The following is a 22,547-nucleotide window of genomic DNA, read 5'->3' on the forward strand; positions in this document are numbered from 1 at the left end:
GCTCAGGTAGCTTGCTCAAGGTTGATTCAACCTTCCATTCTTCCTAGGTTGGTAAACTGAGTACCAAGCTCTCTCTGTGTATTTGTGAGTGGGGGGGTAATGTATAACCTGCATAATTTAATTGTTAATTGTCCAGGGAGAACTTTAAGCACTATGGGACTGTATACAAGCAGCACACCTTGCTCTGGTTTGCTTTTATTTCGGTGCTAATCCAGTAATGGCATAGTGTCCCCCAATGCAACAGAAGCTTTAGTTTGATTTCTGGAGCCTAGAACATTACTGGGCAGAGAGATATAGCTGCACGATTCAGGAAATAACAGCTAGGAGCCTGTTACTGTTTGTTCTCATCTGCTTAAGACTAGGAACAGCCTAGCGGTGTGTGCTGAGGTCAACCATGGCTTAATATAGTCAGCTGCACCTGGAAAAACCTTGGGATATTAATGCTTCATGTTGCTCCCTCCCTCATCACTGCATTCTTCACTAACAGATTCCTTTGAGCTAGGAAGCAGGAGAGAGAGGACATTCTTGATCATTCTTGTCAGAGACTGCTAGGTAGTTTTCCTTTAGGATGAGTGAATGTTTTTTGGGTTATGTCTACAAGCTTTTGAACCAAAAGTGTGTGTCTTTGTTTTAAATGTAATAAAGTGAATCTTCTGTGGCTGAAAATGAATGTTAAATGTAACCCATGACCAGAAGACAAAAATTCTTAACGAAGGTGTCTGAGTGTCACAGCATGAGCTTCTCTCAGTTCCTTTGAAGTCTGATTTCATAAACATGGGAGGACTTTGTCAGTCATAAGCTACATTAACATTAACATTCTGCTCTGCCACCCTATGGGCTCTCTTTAGCATCTGATTCTGGCCGAGGTAAGGAGGAGTAAGACACACTTGGAGGAACTAAGTCTAAAATGAGAATGGTTTGCAAACCCCTTATGTACTGTTTCAAAATATGTATCTAAACAAATCCATCTTTATTTCTATGCAGTGCTACCCCTTTTTTTTAGGAAATTCAGCTTTTATAGTCAAAGCTGCCATTTGGGAAAGGTCCTGATTAAGCTAACCGCACTGAATTGCCAGGACAGTGGTGTTTGTTGTTGTTGTTGTTGTTGTTTCTGTCCTTGTTGCCCTTGTTCATTTTCATTGTATACCAGCTACTTGGGCATGATTTTTTCTCTTGAAAATGACTGGGAATCCCAGCAAATCAAGATTCACATCCTAATTTAGAAATAGCTATTTCTGAATTAATATATAATTTTTTTTATGCCTAATACCTGAAGAAGGACACAGCAGAGACGTGTTGAGCCTGACCTTTTTAGAGAAGAATAAAGTCTGTGTTGTCAATATTTGTCTCCCATTTGTAGTTTGGTGGTCAGTGTTTTGAGCCTGGCTGAGAATAATCAAGGCCCTTTGACTGCATCCTCATGGCTGTTGCACATTCGTGCCTTTCCGTACTCGCTTTGGGAAATTTCATTGTTTATCAATGCAAGGTAGTTAACCACGTGCACCCAAATCCAACTTTAGTCATACTTATTTTATATACAACGTACTGGAGGAAGAGCATGGGTGAAGTTGAGAATTTGACTGCAAATTCTATTGGAAACAATGCAGTAAAGATGGATGACGCCGCTGTGAAATAGGAACACATACGTGACCAGAAATCTGAGATGAATGAATTTTCCAAACCCATTTTTCTTCCCAAAAAGAAAACAGCACAGCTTATTAAGCGAGACAGCTTATCAGATCTGCACTCCATTGTCTGGTCAAGCTTTGCCCGCTAAGAATAATGCAAGCCTTTCACAATCAACTATACTTTTCCTGATGTGAGAATAGTTATAACAGAATGTAGCTCTGCAATCCTCTTCTGCCCCCTTTCTTCTGAGCTTTCAGATGGTTTCCACTACAACACACCCACCGGCACAGAAAATACTACTAATCATCCTGCCATTGGTTCATCCCTTCTCCCAGGGTCCAATGTCACATGATCCTTTTCTGTGCTGTGGAAACATCTCTGGGGAAATACTGTAACTCTTTCCATTGGGCTCCCAGCTCAGCTCCTCCTTCCATTTAGATTTCTTTCTCAGCAATTTCTTTTTATGGTATCACATATTATTTTAACCATATTTTTACACTATCCTGGGCTTTGCTAAGAGTGAAGGGCAGATTAAAATGTCTTAATACATGTAAACAATGGAAATGCAATAAACTGTGGTTATCTGATGTGGGAAGTGCCCATTTATCCTTTACATAACAATTCTGAGCATGTCTACAGAGAAGTAAACCCAGATGAGTTCAGGTAGATTTAAAACCTTGGGAGCATATTTGCCAGTTTATTCTGCTTGCCTAGTAAGAAAGTCCCTTTATGTTCACTACGGAAAATTTAACACTGAATAGTTCCTTACACAACGAAAATCGGCTCAGATAGAGAACCCTCTCTTTAGCTTCATTTGTCTTATTAAGTCTCAAGGTGATATGAGCTGAGTCTTCTGCTAGCTACTCCTGTTAAATAGTATTTTACCAAAATCCAAAACCAGTACCAGATGCTACTAGAGGATTCATTGGCAGTATTTTGAAAAAAGGATAAATAGGTTCATATTGTCTCTCAAACGCTTCCCGAGTTTCTATGCACCTCACAGTTCATTTACATTTTTCTTGCCACCTGCCAAATCCAGGAAATTGGATTTTACCTAAATTATGATCTTTAAGGATAATTATTGGTGCCAAACCCTCCTCTCTCTTTGTAATCTGTGCATTCTTTATCATCTTGATTAATTCTGAAGACATAATGCCCTAGGAAGCCTTTGACATGTGAGAGATGAGATAGTTATTAATGTATTTAGTTCCTGGTGTGAATAATTTCAGGTGCGTAAATGCAGGATTTATATAAGGTAGGACTATTCCAGGAAGAACTTTTTTAAAAAAATAAAAATAATTTAAAAATTAACCATTATACACCATGCAGGAAAAATTGGAGGAGTCAACCATTTTCTCAATAGCTCTGCTGACTCGATCCAAATTAGCTTTGGATTCGAATTCAAGGCAATTATTTTAATTTATTAAGCCATACGTGGTGTGGGCACAATGTATATAATACAGTGCTACTCTACACATGACTCTGTTTCCATACAGTGAATGAAAATGACCTGCTCGGGCCCCTGTTTTTGCACAGCTTGTAATCTAGCAGGGCCCGATTTTTGCTGGCTCTGACAATGAGGCTTGTTGAAGTCATGAGGCCATCCTCACCTTTTCCTGGCAGACTATGGAATCCTGCCTGTTTATAGACAAGGATAATCAGTGCATGGCTAAGGGATTGAAGATGCTTTGCATACCAAGCATGTGCTGCTCTTGTCACTGACTACAGGGTATCTCTTGTTCTTATCAAGGACATGGATCGAAGCTAAGCTCCTGACACAGAGCCATAACTAGCAGTTCTGGCACCTAATGTTAGCGGTGCAAAATGTGCACCACCCAATCCGGCAACAGGCAACAGTCCATGTAGGGCTAGTCTCTAGATTTAGGACTCCAGAGATCCCCATGCAGTCGTGGTGCCTTGCTCTTTTCTGTTACTGCCTCCTCTTTGCTCAGCAACACACTTGGAAAGTTCTTACGCGAATGGTTGTGGCTTTTTCAGGCTGCTACTTACTGTCTTGCTGCCTTTTTTGGATAGCTGTCAAAATTCCCCCTGCTAGCATAGTAGTGAGAGGGTCCAAGGCATTTAAAAACAACCCCTGTAACTTTATTTCATATGATTCCTGTCTTGTCTGCTGCAGACACTCTCACAAGCAGACACAGAGGTAAAAATAAAGCTACAGTGGTGCCATTTATTCTAACACAGTGTTGCACTTTGAGAGAGGAGGGGGGGCAAAAAAGAAGGGGAAGTTCAGGAAAGAAACACAGCTCTGAGATAGCAATAGAGATTTATAATTCTATAGAGGCTAAGAAGGAAAAAACATAAATGCACTCTCATCTCAGTGCAGTTTATTGCCTTGATTTAATGTTGAAGGGAGCTGATGTGACCTTAAATCATTTCAGGCTTGATGCCATTAAAAAGTCACGTGCCCAACATTCATCTTTGTGCAATTTTAGTAGCTCTCCAAATAGGTATTCTTGAGGGACACTGCTTCGTAAGAACCCAGCGGTTATTGAGAAACTGGACAGGAAAACATCCTTCTGCTGTGGAGGGAAGTGGAGGCTGCCCCGCATGTAACATGTGTGTTTCCTTCATAGACCAAGTATCAGTGCAGTGCAGATGGGTACCTAGTCATTTGTAGGTCACTGAGAAAAGTCTTTCTTTCCCATGATGATATGAAATCCGAAAGCATCACCTTCCCAGCATGTCGAATCAAGCAAAAGAAGCCACTCCCATTGCATCTCCGTACCCAGCAGATGTTGTTTTTCTCCTCTTGAGCTCCTCTAGGAAAGATCATTTTGTGCACAACAACACTTGTCCTATTAGTACGCAGAAAGTGTTTCCCTGCACCCTGCTTCGTTCTTGCCTCTTTCAGCTAACTTTACTTGTTTATCATTTTCATGTTGTTAATTCCAGAGGGGAAGAAGGTGTTGACTTGATCCACTGTCTCAGCTGTGATAGCAAGGGTTATTCTATTAAGAGTATGGCAGCTGGCACATTTTTCCTTCTGCCCGCAGAAGATTGAGGCCTTTATTTTATAACAGAGCTCACCATCCAAAGGTCACGTCTTCTGCTAAGCAGTCAATTAGAAAATGTCTGGCTGTCTCTCCATTTTATTTATTTATTAAAGTGTTTCTTTCTCACCTGTGTTTACCAATCTCTAGAGTATTTCCATCCTCCCATTCTCTTAGCCTCTCTCTGTCATACATGAACTTGGACAAGTTATTTTATTGAGTTGCAGTTCCCAGAATCCCACAGCCAGCAAGATTCCCTAGCGACTGGTTAGGAGAAAGTGAGAGCTGTTGTCCCAAACAAGTTTCTTTTTCTGACCTCCGCTCATGCAGACTTATTTAGAGGTAAGTCCCAATGAACTTAGTGAGACTTAATTCTGTGTACAAAAAAGAAAGAAAGAAAAAGAAAGAGAAAGTGAGGAATAGGTAAGAAAGCAGGAAAATGAATGACATGGGCTAATTTATTGCTGTCTGCTTGGAGGCCTCTGAATTCGACTTAGCTCACTGTGACCGAGAATGACGTTTGTATTCACATAATCCCTTCCACACTTTAATTTAATAAAAAGTTCAAGAATTAGCCACCACTTATGGTGTACAATAAATTTGTCAAACAGTGACACTGTGAAAGCAGGCCGCATTAAATGGGTTACAATTTCAGTTGGATGGATTATAAATTCTCCAGATTTGGAAATAATAGGCTTGCCTATTGCTACTCAAAAAAAGTTTTGTCTGTTGCTTTTCATGCAAATAGCCTCAAGTCCTTCACCAGAAAGGCAAGATGCAGTTCGGCCCACAAGCAAGAATCCTTTGACCTGGACTGTTGATGATGTTATTTGGTTCGTGAAGGATGCTGACCCTCATGCTTTGGGACCTCATGTGGAACTCTTCAGAAAACATGTACGTAAAGAAGTTATTCCTGTTGGAATAAGATTATTCAAATCTGATCTTTTAATAGATAGACCAGGCTTGAACACTTTGGTATAGAACAAAGCCAGCCAGATGTGTATGATGGTCCAACAGCTCCTTGATCAACATACTGTTTTGTTATTTTGTCTGGGCCTATAGAAAGAGGAGGTAGCAATATGAGGCAGCTGGCATGGGCAGTTAGGTCACTGGAGAAATATATGCCATTGGCCTCATTGAGACAGTAATGACACAGGGGTATAATCAGTTATATTATTGTAGTTACTTTTGGTATCTGCTGGGCCAATGCTAACATCCCTCTGTCAGTATTAACCTAATGGAAGAGTAGAACATTCTTGCCTAGGGACCATTGTAAGTCCTTCTGATCCAGAATGTATGTTATCTGAGTAGTGGGGGAGATCAGGACAGATAAAAGGGAGCACATCTTCAAAAATGCCTAGTGCATTATGGAGTTCAGAACCACAAGACTGAGTGATGGCTACTAACCGAAATGGATTTAGAGGAAGATTAGAGAAATAAATACAGTGGTGCCTTGCTTGGCGACATTAATTTGTTCTAGCAAAATCACTGTAGAGCGAAAACATCATCAAGCGATATAAAAAAGCCCACTGAAATGCATTGAAAACCATTCAGTGCGTTCCAATGGGCTGAATACCTGCTCGTCCAGCGAAGATCCTCCATACGGTGGCCATTTTCAGGTGCCTGTTAAGTGAAAAATGCATCCTAAAAACAGTGGGGAGCCATTTTGAGCAGCTGGTGGCCATTTTGAAAACCCGACAATCAGCTGTTTTGATTGCTGTAATGTGAAGAATCGGTTTCCGAAGCAGGGAACCGATCGTCACAAAGCAAACCCCCCCCATTAAAACATCGTTTTGCGATCACAATTCCGATAGCAAAAACATCATCGTGAAGCGGATTCGTCATTATATGGGGTAATCATTAAGCAGGGCATGACTGTAGTGGTTTAGGCTACTAGTTTCAATAGAACGTAAGTAGGAGGGTGCTATAATCTTTATTTCTTACTTTTGGTTTCTCCATAGGCATTGGATTGGCCACTGGGCCAATACAATAGGTCTTTGTTCTGAGCTAGTATGGCTCTGCTTACATACTTACATTCTACTGCCCTTATGCAGAACTGAGCTCAAATGGGAAATAAATTCTATTAACTGTTCTTCTTGCCTAGCTGTTACAATTGGCAGGGTGTAACTGAATCCTCTCCTCCTGTATCAGAGGTCTGAGTAAAAGACAATGTACCTAAGAGGAGAGGTGTAAGGGCAGCTAATGGAAGAAAATGAGCAACATGGGCCTTCCAAAAGCAAAGAAGAGGAAGGAAAAAAAAGGGTACTAGAGAGCTCAGAGAAGATTTAAAATGTTAAGAGAAATCAAAACAATGAAAGAGCTGCTAGGATGATAGAATGACACACACACACACACACACACACACACACACTGCTTGAAACCTGTGATGTTTCTGCATTCATTCCTCTCACACTAAAGATGATTGGCAATTGTTCCAGGATAATTTTTATAAAATACTTTACACAACTATAGCTAATGGACTGAATTCGCTCACACTGGATGCAGTTGTGGCCACTGTCCTAGAGGGCCTGGCCAAATTCTCAGGCAATAGTTCTGTCAGTGGCTAATAGCTATCACTGCCCTGGACAATTAAACAGAACCTTATGGGTCACATAAGCATATGTCACTGAATACCAGTTGTTGGAGGATCAAACTGGGAGACAGTGCTTGATGTTAGACTTATCTTCATGCTCTGCATTAGCTGTTGTGGGAAGCCCAACACTCAACTGGTTGCTATCTGATCCAGCAGGGCCCTCCTTGGAAGAGTGCCTGAGAATGAAGCATTTCCCCCCCCCCCATCTGTGCCACACCATGGTTCCTGATAATGGTATGCAAAGGTAGATGGCTTCTAAATTTTCCATACTGGAGCACCCACTAACCTTCCGCTTATAATTCAGTCAGCTTCACAGGGAAACATACAAGAGGTCTGACGCTTGATTAAGGCCATCACACGATTCTGCTCAATTATGCCTTTGAATTACTCATTTCCCTGCAATTGTTCAACCTTCATATCTAAACTGGATTAGCAGGAAGACCCCAGAGGTGAGAGACAAGTGATTACTCCATTAACCTTAGCCATGTCTTCCTGGGAGTTAAACGATTCTGAGGAGCAGGTGCATAATTTAGTACGAAGCCCCGAATGCCTTTGACAATTCCCAAGTAGCACCTGAAAGCCTTCTTTTTTTTCAGGCAGCTGATTTGGTGATGATATGCCAGGACTGCTGAACAAGAGAGAAATGCAGGGGATGACCACAATAAGTTTAAATTCTTTGTGCTTCTTCTCTCTCTTTGTCACACAAGAACAAGCTTGTGTTGAAACCAAAGATGCAGGAAAGCTTTGTTTGGTTCGCATTTTTTTTCTAATCAAAAAGTGCATCGAAAATGCACATAGGAGGGAAAAGGATGCACAAAAAGATCCTTGTTTTAGGACAAAATATGTATCACATCAGTTTATGATTGGCAAATTGCTTGCAAAAAGACACATGTTAGGAAAAGTGTTTATAATGTCCTTTAAAAGAAATGAATACAAAATGCATACAGCTTTTCATACACATTTTAAACAGAATTCACAGACTGTTCTGGAAATGAGATGAAATTAGCTTAAGGTTGTGAAAATGAGAGACTTAATTAAACAAACTCAACAGATTTGCTCAGCCCTAGGTGTGAACAATATACTTATGGAAAACAATCTACTTTATGACATTGGGAATACTTCTGAATAAGTTTCATTTCTCCTGAATGATGGGATGCAAAACAAGGCAGGCTGCCCCTGGCCCCAATTTCCCAGACACACTTCCTTCACCTGCCCCCCCTCCATTATTTCTGAAGAAAGCACAGAAGAGTTTGGGGAGTCTGACCTGGAAAAGAGCAGGAGTGAAATTTGGAGAGAAAGCAATGAGGAATGCAGGTTAAGCTCAAAGGGAGCAAATACATAGCAATGCCAAGCAGAAAGTGAGCAAAGCGGAGCAATGGGCTTCTCATTTAATCTTGATCTGTAACTGGAAAATGAATATTGAAGGAAGAGTAAAGCTTTTGAGCTGAGGCCAATTAAACCTGTTCTTCTAGAATTATATCCTGCCTCTTCCATTGATGGATATTATAACTGAAAGCGTATATTGTTTCATGGAGCTGAACCATCTTTGTATTGATTATTCTAGCTTTCTTCCAATTAGCTTACCACCTTTTACAGTGTTTCCTGAGCAGCGTGACTTTAGTGCTGGGCAAAGTCATTCTTTTTAGTTCCTTTGAACAGCAGAATAGGACAAAGAAATTGGGTTGGCAGAGCAATCCTTTCATGGCTGTTTCATTACCAGACGTAGTGTATTACCCTTTGAGCAGTCATGTTCAACACAGCCTTCTGATTTAGTGCCTGTTTGTGTTGGACGGTGGTGGACCTTTCCACAGCACTTAGCACTAAGCTATTAATACAGATCAGATCTATAACTGATCCACTCCTATAACAATGGTTATTCTTCATGATCTCTGTGACTCACACACATGGTTTCTTGCAAAGAACAACCTGTGGAATCTTCCAGAACACAGTAGCCTCTAACATCTTTCCTCTTCCTGTCCCTCTTACACACAGTGAGCTATTCCTTCCTCAGATGTTTTTGCTCACCATGGCAGGAGCATAAGATTTCTTCAGAGATACATGCCTCAGTGATTCAATGCTATCCTGAATTTTGATTGCAGTGTGTGTCCCTTTTCAAAGCGGCAAATGCTGTAACACAAGCTTTACAGAGTCTGCAAATGTATACATTTCTTTTCTCATGCCTGGTTAACTTTGAATGATGTATATGTAGCTTCATCAGTGTTAATGAAATTCATGATACCAATAGGTACCAGTGAGTACCAATACTACCAATGGTAGGGTAAGTGAAATTACCTCTTTAGTTTTGTTGCCTCTGCTGGACCATTGCTGATGTGCTAAATCACTTAGATTGAAACCGCAAGTGCAGGCAGTTTTTCAATGTGAACTACACACAAAGAAAATGTTTCTAAAAAATTGATAATTCAGCACATCATTGATGGTCTCGCAAAGACAAAAATTAATAATCTCATTGCTCCTGCCCCTCCACAGAGGAACAGTGGAAGTGTTCAATTTGCTACTATTTTGAAGTGCTTCACCCTACCAGAAATTGATAGTGGAGAGTGCCAGACTCAATAAGGTCACTTGAGGTATTCCGACACAAGGATCATAACAAATGGCATATTGTTCCTCCCCAAAATCTCAGGCATCCCTATTTAGGCCACACCAGCCTGCTCCAAAAGGACCATTATAGTCACAGCCTTGGGCATGTCCAGACTGACCATTTTGGGTGGGAGTAGATTGGGCTGCAAAGGGTCTTTGGAAGTCAGGAGGAGGAATAATGTGCCATTTGGCATGCTCCTCCCATACAAACAGCAAATGGCCCCTTGTAGCCCAATCAGCTGACAATTAAATGCTTCCGTTGATCATCTGTGGGGGATAGGGGAAGTAATTTTTTTTCATATCGCTCCTCTCTCTGTCTGTCAGTGCTGTTCCATTACCCCCCCTTCTCCCTCCCTGCTTCCCTTCCCTCATTCTCTCCCTGGTTTTTCTCCCCTTCCTCAAAATCTGCAGCTACAATGACAGAGGCTGCTGGAAGCTTCTATCTCCAGGCTAAACAAAGAGTATGCCAAAAAGAGTGCATGCCCTACTGCTGGGCCAGAAAAATGTGCAACAGTTCTTAAAGGGGAAGGATGGGTCATTCTAAGTAGAAACACTTGCAAAGTCTTTTTTTTCCCCAGTACAAACCATGCTATCAGCAATCCATATATCATATCTGTATGCCAGTGGAGATGGGCCCTAATTTTGAAATGACAACCATCGGTTTTCTTCTTCTTCTTCTTTTAAATTCCTCTTCTTTTTTCCTTTTCCTTCCTTACTTTTTTTGTTCTTTCTTTTTTTGTTTTTAAACTAGGAGATTGACGGTAATGCTTTGTTGCTCCTGAAAAGTGACATGATCATGAAATATTTGGGCCTGAAGTTGGGACCAGCCTTGAAACTCTGTTACCACATCGATAAACTGAAGCAAGCCAAGTTCTGACTTTCTCTAAAAACACCAAACAATCTCAGTGTAACTCAAGAAAGTAGACTGAAGGTAATGTGTTGCCTTACAAAACAGATGTCCATTTTTAAGCTGTTTCCCTTCTTTTTGTACTGAGAACTTGATCTTTATACAAATATACATCTTCACCTTTTTGTATCCAGTGCTGAAGTGCGGGGCGGGGGGGAGGGTCTGTTGCTCTGCTTTATGTTAATATACTTTTTGTTTTACATACAAAAAGGTATATAATTATTATTTTTTATTGTTCATATTGTTATTATTACTATTGCTGTTGTTATTGTTAAGTCTATTTTTATAACCTCAAGTGGAAAATCAGGCACAGAGAGAACTTTTAGGGGAAAGCTTTTCCTGTTCCATTTGTTTTTGAAAGGCTTTAGGAACTTCTGGGTTGCTCTGCCTATGCATGTCTGTCCCTTGATCAGTGCAGCATCGGAGTGACATGCTTTGTGAAAAAGCTATCATGGTCACAAGGCTTTCATACAATCCCAGAGACAGTACTCTTCAATGCAGTAATTGTTCAGTGGCAAATAATCAACTGCTGATTAATCCAGTGATATACATACATACAGTATGTGAATCAGCTCTGCTCTAATTCTGCTGTGTAATCACTGACATTCTTTTGTCATGGGTAGTCCAGTTTTAAGAAAAAATACATTTGGGATATAAAAGGTGGCAAAAGTCTAAGTAAGTTAGAGATGTCAGGAGCCCTGGTTGCCCCTTTCATCTCTAGGGAATAAAGACAAGAGTTCTTCTCCTTGGGAGGACAAGAAAATGGTCTGAGAAGGAAGTGACATCAGCAACCCTAAGAATAGCAATATAAGGTTGAAAGAACGTCAACATAAGTCACAGCATGTAAAGGACTGTCTAGAAAATCTGTGGAATTCCTTTTTCTGCTCCTTCCCATGTAATGCTTTTGAGCGTATTCCGAGTTGGACCTAGTTACTTCCAGTAAGAATACTGATCCTTACCTTCTGAATGGAACTGGACACCACATTTGGTAGAGAGCTTTAGGGCTTGCATTAATGTCTGTTTGCTCCAAATCTTATGGTGCAATGACAGGCCTGCACAATGTTATCTGCAGTTGGTGAAGAATTAAGACAAGCAGGTAGGATTTGTTTGCCCTTGAACACCCTTGTCATTTGCCAACAAATAACTGGAGATCTGAAATCAAACTATACAGAGCAAATAGCATTTTACTGAAAGTTGGGATTCCGTAAGTAACAAAAGGCACCTGATTGTCCTTTCGCACACTTTCCTGTCTTGCAAATTAGCTGCTTCTGTTTTGTGATTGGTCTTTGGAAGGTGAAACACAGGCTTCATTTGCAAGTCTCATTACTCAAGCGTGATGGTGTGTGGATCCCTATCAACACTTCAGTCATGTTCTATCTGTATTGCCTAATCTGACCCTGAACAGTCAGCTGGTATTAATAATATTCCTCTTCTAGCCACATTTCTGGTAAAATAAGTAGCCTGGCTACCTCTTCTTATGGTTTATTTAATTAAGGATATACTGCTACAAAATATTCCTCATTGGCACCATCACAAGAGAGTTGTGAGATAACAGTGTCATATTACCATCAGGTGGGAAAATCTGCGCCATTCCTTCCACTATTTGAAAAACAAGAAATGTGGATTTCTATGAGCCCAAATGCCTTGTTTTTCTCCACTCGAACTGCAGATGATAATTAACTCCAGTTTTGAGCTGCGATGGCATCATTGCTTTCTAGAAGAGCAACTTCCCCTTGAGCAGTATCTCACCTTCAGTTAAATATGGAATCGCTGCTCCACTCTAATCAAGCTTTCCTGATTCACAGATGGTGCACTCTGCTCTTCAGGCCCAAAAACCCATTCTTGGGTGGCTGCCACAGCAACTGATAATGAACCATGTTGCCAGGACTTGTGGGTAGAGAGTGTGCTAAACGCGAAAAAAAAAGTATCTTGACCTGCCACTTTTCCTTCTTAATTTTTTGGCAGATGTTTCGTAATGCATTCTGGAAAAGAGAGGAGGCGGGAGTAGAATGCTCCAGGAAGGAAGGAAACAAAATTAAGTGCTCCGTAGTAGATTCACAATGACATTACTTGTAGAAGAAACATAGATTTTCCCTTAGCTTTATCTTGCAAATGTAGTGGCACTTTCAGAAAATCTTGTTAACAATCCACTGACATGTTATCCTATAAAATGGAAGTGCATAACCTCTATCCTAACAATAATAGGATTTTCTACATCGAATAGAGCCATGGTTGTAGGAGGCTAATAGGTAGATTTTTAAGAGACCTTAAACAGGTATATTTGAGAAAATGTGTATCATTTTGTTTTTCTCATTGTAACATGTGTAACTAAGTTATTACCTTTCAGAAAAAAACTGTTTTTCCATAATCTAGCAAATATGCTCCTAAGTGTTTACACTGTTTTAAAGTTTGCTGTTTTATTATTTTCATGTATATTAGTGTGAAACCAAACATCTTGGATATGTACATTAATTAATATAAGGGGTGTGTTTTTGTGTATGTGTGTGTCTATTTATTATGTATACACACACAACACACACACACATACTCAAGGTCTTATTCTGCCCATACATCAATAACATAAACAGCTTTGCACTATTATACTGCAATCAATAGCTCTCCATGAACCCACCAAACTTCTTTCTCCTCTTGGACATGTGCTCTACAGGAGAGGGAAGTATGCTGTTTGGAGTGCACGACTGTAGTATATATAAATGCTGCTGAACCATGACTTGGATTCCTATTAATATGGCTCCTGGATGTGTCCCACAGGAGTCTCCTACATGAACATTAGCAACTGAGATAGGAAACCTATTACCATGTGCTGATCATGTGTTTATCAAATTGGTTTTCGGGGCCGTATATCATTATACTGATGGTTCAACCTATTTTTGTGAGTGCATGTCAACTTGGTTACATGCATAAATATCTTGTCATTTTAACTGAAATGTTTGTGTGAATGAAGCTATTGGCATACAAAATGATTGGAAAGCAGATACTAGTTAATCTACAGCACGTTAGGTCCCAGGGGGCATATGGGGTGAACTGGAAACATCCTGTCTGATCTTAACAGGATATGTGTACAATTATACCAGTTGCTGTTTTACAGGGGGTTGGACTCAATGGCCTTGTAGGCCCCTTCCAACTGCATTATTCTATGCTTATTCCATGATAAAATAAAGGTGTTCAATATCTTCTGTATCTCTATATGCAGAGTAATAATGTTGTGTCCTGAAAATCCTCTGACAATCTTCTCATGTAAACAGGCTGCAAAGTGGACATGGGTGGGTTTCCCTCCCGGTGGGGGCTTTCTGGTTCTCTTTAAGACCAGCAGGTCATCTATGGCCTCAAGTCCTATATTAGCCTGAATGCATTGCCTGCCTTTTTCAGAAGCCCTGTATCACAGTAAAGACTGTTCCTGTTTGCCATTCATTTTATTTTGCATTGTGTCTTTGTTTAATTAATTGTATCTGGAAGGCAAAATTTCCAAGATTACCATATAAGTGTCCTTCCAAAATTTTTTTTTGAAAAAAGGAGTGTTGTCACCTCAGCACTTGGATTTGACTTCCCCATTGTTGGTAATTTCCAAAAAAGTAGACAAATTAATATGATGCAGCAAAAGCAACATGGTGGCAGACTAATAAATTTATTATGGCTCAAGCTTTTGTGGAACTACAGCAAATTTGCATCCAATTGCTCTTTTTCAATAAATCCTAGCAGCTGCCCTGGTCCTGAAAAATTTCCTCTCATTTACTAATTGCTATCCACATAGGTGGATGGAAGACAACTCAGTTGCACTAAGTTGGGTACTTGGCTACAGAGTCAAAGGTCAGGGGTTTGCTTCCTTACAGTGCCTCTGAGGAGAAAAATCAACCTGAGTAGCCTTGGAAGAGCCGCACAGTCCCAGAGCAGCCACAGAAGAAGGGAATTGTAAACCACTTCAGAGTACATCTAGAAAATCCTGGAAACGGTTGCTATTGGTTGGAATCAACTTGATAGCATATCTTTTAATATTAATTATTTCCGTATATCTTCCTGCTTTTATATATCTTGGTTCAATCATCAGATGGAGACTGCAGCCAAGAAATCAGAAGACTGAGTCTCAGAAGGGCAGCAATAAAAGAATTAGAAAAGATAATCAAATGCAAGGATGCATCACTGGAAACCAAGGCCATCCATGCTCTTGTATTCCTGATCAACATGTGAAAGCTGGGCAGTAAAGAAAGTTGCCAGGAAAGTCTGAAATATGGTGCTAGAAGAGTGTTTTTGAGATACTCGAGACTGCCAGAAAGACAAAGAAATGGAACCTAATGAAGCCTGAACTATCTCTGGAGGCAAAATGATGAAACTGAGGCTGTCCTACTTGGGTGAATAATGAGAAGGCAGGATTCTCTGGAAAAGACAATAATGCTGGGAAAAGGGGAAGGCAGCAGGAAAAGAGGAAGACCAAACATGAGATGGATTGACTCCCCAAAGGAACTATAGGCTTGAGTTTACAATAGCTAAGCAAGACTGTTGAGGACAGGGGATTTTGGAGATCTCCCAGTCCTGGGGCCACCATAAGTCAGAGGCGACCTTATGGCACGTAACAACATATTCCATGTTTCTGGCTGATGTGTTAAGGCACTGTGCATACAGACCTATGCATATTTGCTTGAGAGTACATTCCACTAAGAAGAGTTAACTCATATCTGCATAACTATGCATATGGTTGTGCTGTGATGTGCATTACCTTTGTAAGCAAGTATGATGATGCTCTCTAAATGTGACAACAGCTATTGATAGAAAGTTGACACATGGTTGTCATCAAGAATGTGTGGGTCTGAAAGCTATTAAGCATGAGAAACACAATAAAATAAATCCCATTGCTTAGTATAGTATAAAAATTTCAACTAGAGTTGAATCAGTGGGGATTTGGTGAGTCAACTCCTCCATAAATTCCACTAACTCAATGGTCCTATTCTAGTTATGACTTACTACCCTAAGGAACAGGATTTCAGCCAATATGTGAGAAAATGCTACCAGTGCAATGTTTTGGGTTCATGGTGGTCAGCTGCTGAATAGGAGGGTACTGCATAACATGTCAGGTTGGATCCAGAAGTAATCCTATTTAGATTAGATCAGTGTTAGGTATCTTGTGGTCCACCAGATGTCACTTGACTGAAGCTCCCATCAACTCTAGCTAGCACAAACCATGGTGAAGGCTGATAGGAATTGACATCTAGTGACATCTGAAGGACCACCACCTAATTTAGACACATTGAACTCAATGGGCAAGGTGCCATTGCGATAGTTTGAAATTATTAAATATGAACTCCACCCAAAGAGTCTTAGAAAAGATATGGAATGCATTTATTTTCCCACGTGTGACATGTAAATTATTTAAAATATTCTCTGACATGAATGCTGGTGTTGGAGTTGGAGAACTACTGCGGCTATCATCATCATTCTTTTTTTTAAAGGTGCCATTTTGGATATAGGCTCATTAGTAGCCTTTCAATTCAGTGAGCATTCTAAGCCATCTTATCAGCTGCCCACTTGGATGCTAAGTGAGGAATCATCATGAGACCACCACCTTTTATTCTGAAGGGATCTATCCTGAATGTCCAACATCTCCTGATTTGATTTGGCCAATAAAATAGAACAAAATAATGGCCCACGGCACTCATTAAACTAAACTGCATTCAGACTAGTGGAAAATAACAGTACAGTACAATTTTTTCTGGCAAGTACATTTTATAATAGTTTATACTGTACACAATTGGTGAAATCACAACTTCACGGGCATTGCACTGTGCTATTGTTCAATGTCGGATTGTGGAAATGTCACACTGAAGGTGGCTTTATCCTGGTGTGGGGATGGTAAGAACAGCAAGGGTGAGGAAGGGGAGGAGTTAATGGATTTTATTACTTGTGGGGCTCTCCCGGTTGCATAGTTTGGACTGGAAGCTGGTAGCAATATAGCAATTATCAGAATTTTCCCCACCCCTTGTGAGCCTTGTCAAAGGCATTTGTTAAACTGCTGCTGTGAAAAAGAAAAAGAAGAAAGAAAAGAAAAGTGTCAGACCATTTCTTGCGAACAGACGCTGAAAACTCTAAAAATCCCTGCCATTAATTTCTAAACTAGGTGCTATTTCAGACACAACTTGTACAAATTACATTGCTTGTTAGACCAGCACTTTGCTTTCCCTTTAGATTGCAGCCAATCAAGTTGTGTTTTTGAGTTATACTGAGCACGCACATGCCCTCCGATGCAATTATATGTGCCTGTTGCTTTTCTTTTATGGAAGAATTCTGTTAGATCAAAAGCTGTTGCTTGCAGCAATTGTTTAAAATGTCCCTATAGAAGATAAAGGCTGGGTGCAGAGGGAAGGCAGTGGCTATGTGTAATATTATGTCTGTGGTATAGTAGCTCAAACAAGAGATTAATTCATTTTTTAGGGTTCAGAACTAAATTTTCGTGTTTCACAGACCATGTGTAAAACAGTGATGTGCACTGGAGAGTTTGCACAGCATGGAATCTTACCTCTTCAGGTTTTCAATTTGCAAAACCCATGAGCTTGTCATTGTTGTAATAGGCAAGCTCAGACTCAGAAACGTTGTAACTTTTACTCTCTCCTGTTTTTACATTTCTGGAAGTATTTGCACAAATGTCAAACATTCAACTCCAACTTCTTGAGCAATTCAGGCTGTGCTCCTCTGTTCACTTACTTTGAAACATGTCCCATTGAATTCAGTGGGACTTAGTTCTGAGAAGACATGTACAGGATTGCATGCTCAGCCTACTAGGAAAGATTCCTTTTCAGTGGCTGTGCTAGCATTTAATTTTCCTTTGTCTGTCAAATCAAGATGCAGAGTCTCATAAATTCTGTTTTTAATAGGGATGTGCATTTGGATTTGAAAAAATTCAGAATTCACTGAACAACACCAAATATATCCAAACCCAAATTTGACAGTTCCAAATATATGTAATGATCATTCTTAATATCCAAAGTCCCATTTACTCCTATAGATAAGAAAGCAGAAGGCTAGATTTCTATTTGCAAGAGGAAGAAGCTTGAAATGTAACCTATTCCTCAGGCATCCTGGAGCGAATTCTTGAGAAATGAAATGTAAAAACAGTCTGGAACCAAGAGCAGTGGGGGCTGCTGGGGTTGCCATGGATTTCCCAAAGTAGGGAGGCTGGAGAGCAACATTCGTAATTGATGTCTGTCTGCACCAATGAACTCTAGAAGCAAGCACAGAAGATATTTTTTCCCCACATTGGTTCTTTTGAATGGAATGGTGAGCATAGCAGCTTAAAAATTTGTATTTGCTGTTGGGATATTCTCTGGTGCAAGCCTGCACTACAACAGTTTTCACTGTGTCCTTTCCTGAACCTCAAGTTAGAGTGACATATCATTGCCTATTGTTTACTTCATATAGTTAGGGAGAAGATTTATGATTAGTAGATTCATAGATTAATACGTTATAAATGAACAAGGAAATATTACGTAAGGGTTAAGCCCTTTTAGGGCACAGACAGATATATTACATTAATAGACATTGAGTCTGCCTTCATGTGGGCATGATTTTTACTGGAAGAGTTTGTGTTCTGTTGCAGCAGAATCAGATACTGTTCTCCTTTGAGTAAAATCTGTATGCAGTATGAAATGTGGGTGTGGTAAAAGGAGGCACTTGGGGAAGGCTGCAGGAATACTGTGTCCACTTAGATTTAGCATCTGGAGGAAGTGGGGCAGAGAAGCTGACACACTGCTTCCAAGTCCACCAAAGGGGATGGGGTGCTGATCCATAAAACACCTGCCCATCTCTATTTCTTCTACATAAACAGCCCCCAGACAAGTGGGAAATAATCAAAGTGTGCTCCCATCTTCTTAAAAATAATCCGTAGTACTCTTTTCCAGAATGCAATTCCAAATGTCATTTTTTACCTTCTATAAAGAGGTTGGCAGAAGCAGCACACTCTATTTGTAACAAATTCATTTTGGGACAAAGGTCTGCACAAGGGCACTAGGAAATCGCACTGTGGGTGGCTTTTGATTTTCTTGACAATGACAACATGGTGCTGTTAAGAATTAATTTCTTCAGAGGCAATTGGAAAATGATTTCTTTTGGAAACCAGAATTTGTTCATCTTGGATAAAAAAAAAAATCACTCTTATTTATTGCCCTAAGTTGAATATTACGGAAACGTGCCTGTTTGCAGTTTGCTCTGTGAGATTCTTGTTAATAAACCATAGCTGCAAAGTGTCCTCTTACAAGTTCTTTTGTGGTTATGGTGGCATTATCGCATATATTCTGGGAAAATCTGAAAGACACTGCCCTTTGCTCCCCATGACTCTTCAATAAATCCTGCGGCTTCATTGATCTCTAAATTAAATTTATGACATGTTTATAAGATGGATGCATTCTTCCTTTGGTCCATTACCTTAACAGAATAGTTTATTATTAGAAATGGCTGTTGAGTTTGTATAGTATAATCAGCATAGTTATCTGTGGGCCAAGTCTTTTTGTGAGCAGGTGCTGGTTCCTTCCTGGGTTTTCTCTCAGTATCAGAGTACAGGGACGCCTGATGATCCTTGTTAAGCAGCCAGTTGGATATGGATAAGTTATTTCTTCACACAGCAATTGAATAGACGTTTATTTGTTCTGCCACTGATTGCTGAAATGGTCATTTGCACAAATGCCTTAAAAAATTAAAGAGAAGGGGAACAAATCATAGGTGATTACAAGTAGTTGTGGCAACTAAAAGCGAAGTACTTTTTCTAGAAATAAAATATGTCTCTTACTGTTGGATACTGAGAATTTGCAAGTGTTGAATATACGATGCCTGTGGTGGCGCTGTGGGCTAAACCGCAGAAGCCTGTGCTGCAGGGTCAGAAGACCAGCAGTCGTAAGATCGAATCCACGCGACGGAGTGAGCTCCTGTTGCTTTGTCCCAGCTCCTTGCCAACCTAGCAGTTCGAAAGCATGCAAATGCAAGTAGATAAATAGGTACCATCTTGGTGGGAAGGTAAAACGGTGTTCCCTAGTCACACTGGCCACGTGACAACGGAAAACTGTCTTCGGACAGGCGCTGGCTCTATGGCTTGAAAAGCGGGATGAGCACTGCCCCCTAAAGTCAGACATGACTGGACTGAAAATGTCAAGGGGAACCTTTACCTTTACCTTTACCTTAACCAAGTAACCAAAAGTTGTCCTGCTGAACCATAGTAAGTAAATAAACATTCACCAAGATTGTAAAGGAATTAAAAGCAGAGACCTCCCGGAAAATAAAATGCCTGGCTGTTTAAAAATCTATTGTACCTGACAAAAGGGCCTTGTTTCTGTCTGTCAAAAGTAGATTGGAAATGCTTTCATCATCTCACCTTTTACTTCCAACCTTCCTGGGTATTTGAAATATGTCAGTTAATGGCTCCTCTCTCTCTTCATATTTGTCTTTAGCATGCCATGACCAACATGTTAAAGCTGCCTTTATGGCAATTCCCAGTTCTCTTTCATTCCCCATGCCCCCGATTTCAGAACAGTAACAAGGATTACTCTTGTGAAAGTTCTTCATTCTTTGACAATCCGGGGTGATCCTTGATCTCTGCTTGATATTCCTCTGTAAGATTGTCCAGTTGACGCTGCTTAGAAGCTATGTCATTTCTTCTATACTACTCATCTCCTTCCTGCCCTGCTCATTCTTTGCAAACACCACCTCAAATTTCCATATAGCTTCTTAATTTTGAACCTTGCATCTGATCATACATTTTGCTAATGTAGCATCTTTCCCCGGAATACTTAGCTGCATTCTTAGGTAACATACTTTAAGCAAGAGGAAATTGGAAACAGTCTAAACTGGTGCAGGGATTTTTCTTCCCCCAGTTCAAAATGTAACTTGCAGCCTTTGAGGACCATTTTCCAAATGAGTTAAGGTCAACTGAAAGATGGCTGCAGACACAAACTCTGAATCATGGTCATGGGTTTGTGTATTGCTTGGAATTGCACAAGAAACATGCTTAGGACTGTGTAGGTAGGAAGATGAAGGAGTAGAAACAGTCCTGTGCAGAATATTTTGAAAAGGAGGAAAAGGACTGGTGTTTCCATTTCTGTGCTCCATTGGAATATAACAGCATGCCACGGGTCAGAAAGCTTGTAAAACCAGATAATTCTGAGTAGATTGCATGGCTTTAAAAAAATAACTCAGGATTTTCTAAACCATGGTATGAATTGTAGTGTTCTACCATTTTCTTTTTCAAAAAGAGAAGGATTAGATAGTGCAATAATGATGGCAATCAGGAACCCAAAGAACTATCCAATAATACTAACTCATGTCGGAAGAATTCTATACAAAAGCCAGTATTTTCTGATAGTTCTGTGGCTCCTGATTGTCTTCAGTGCGAGACTATCCAATCCTTCTCTTTTTGAAAAGGAAAATGGTAGAGCACTTCTAGCTTAAGTAAAGGAAGTGGAAAGGAGAGAAATGGTAACAAATGCTGCAATTAATCTGTGTTTTCCTCAGACTGTGGGTGCAGACGGATGAAAGGAAGTAGAAAACGCTGTGAGACAGACCAAAAGTGGCATGAATGGCAGTAAAATGAAATATTAATGACCAGCTTTGATTTCTCCTTTGATAACTTTCTGATCTGTGGTGTGCTTTACGACTCTTTCTGTTTGCTGTAGTGGCATTCTATGGGTACATTGATCAGTACAACTGAGTTTCAACACAAGGAAATTATTCTCTTTACTACCAATCTTCTTGATGTACAGATGCGTCTAGACAGCCATTTACTTAGGGCAGAAGGCTTGTATTTAAAATAAAGATATTCAGCAATCCATCAGTTACTTATCTGAAAGTTGTTCAGATGTCATAATGGCTCCTGGATGTTTCCAACATGAATATGCCCAACAGGAAATTTTGGCAGCACCTGTACTTCCAATATTAGTTCAGAATGCATGAATACACATTTCTAGATATCCCTTATCTAAAGCAGATTGTAAGGAAGAACAATGCCCTTACCTTATTGACAAGAAAAAGATGCCCTTAATATTTTCTCGTTGCATACAGCTTCTCTCACAACACAGTTGTGTTAACAATCTTACATTTATCATTTTCTTTTTATAAAAACCACAGGAGGAAAAGCTAATTAAGAACTTGCTCATTGCATTAACTCACAGTTTTCTTACTCTGAACTCCTTTGAAAGATTGGGAATATCCTGGGATCTGAGAGTATTTCTATCCACAGCTGCCCAGTGCATTTTGGGAGCAATGATCTGAAAGACCCAAATCTACACATCTGTAGTTCTACATGACATGGCAAACTGTAGTTAATCAATAAAGGAATCCTGCATTTCCAAATAAGCTTTTCCTCCACACAGAAGTACTATAGAAGGATTCGAGGCAGAGGCTTGCTTAATTCATTCCTGACGTTTACCAAATAAACTATGGGCCTACCCCTCAACACCGACATTCATACTTAGGTCATGTACAGCTAGAAGATGTGCACCATTCTGTTACCTGCTGCTTGGTTTATATTTTGTTTTGGATTTCTTAGAATCTTTATACTGAAATAGATGGAAAATACTCATTATCTTCCTCTGCCTATGTGCCATTTTGCAACTTTCTGCTTCCCATCATTGAATCATCCTCTGAGTATTCTCAAGGAGGCCAGTATGTTTGGGAAATATTTGTAATGTAACTGAAAGCTTTGCCATGTGTGGCTATGATACACATTGTCATTGGTAGTATATCTCTATTAAGTCCTTGAGTAGATTGTTACCAATTAAGAATTTTAAATGAAATACATGTTTAAATAATAATAACAGAG

At 40.0% G+C, this 22,547-nt stretch overlaps 1 protein-coding gene across 2 annotated transcripts in view; it reads left to right on the forward strand.

Annotated features, from left to right (window-relative positions):
• Nucleotides 1-13,307, forward strand: part of SCML4 (Scm polycomb group protein like 4) — a 99,199-nt gene extending 85,892 nt beyond the window's left edge. For both annotated transcript variants that reach the window (XM_078385249.1, XM_020801361.3), the window contains 2 exons: nucleotides 5,389-5,534; nucleotides 10,583-13,307. In XM_078385249.1, the coding sequence (XP_078241375.1) occupies nucleotides 5,389-5,534; nucleotides 10,583-10,708 (272 nt within the window). In that variant the 3' untranslated portion in view covers nucleotides 10,709-13,307. The remainder of the gene's footprint in view (nucleotides 1-5,388; nucleotides 5,535-10,582) is intronic.
• Nucleotides 13,308-22,547: the final 9,240 nt, after the last annotated feature.

This window comes from Pogona vitticeps, chromosome 1, assembly GCF_051106095.1.
Source record: "Pogona vitticeps strain Pit_001003342236 chromosome 1, PviZW2.1, whole genome shotgun sequence".
NCBI classification, from domain to species: Eukaryota; Metazoa; Chordata; class Lepidosauria; order Squamata; family Agamidae; genus Pogona; species Pogona vitticeps.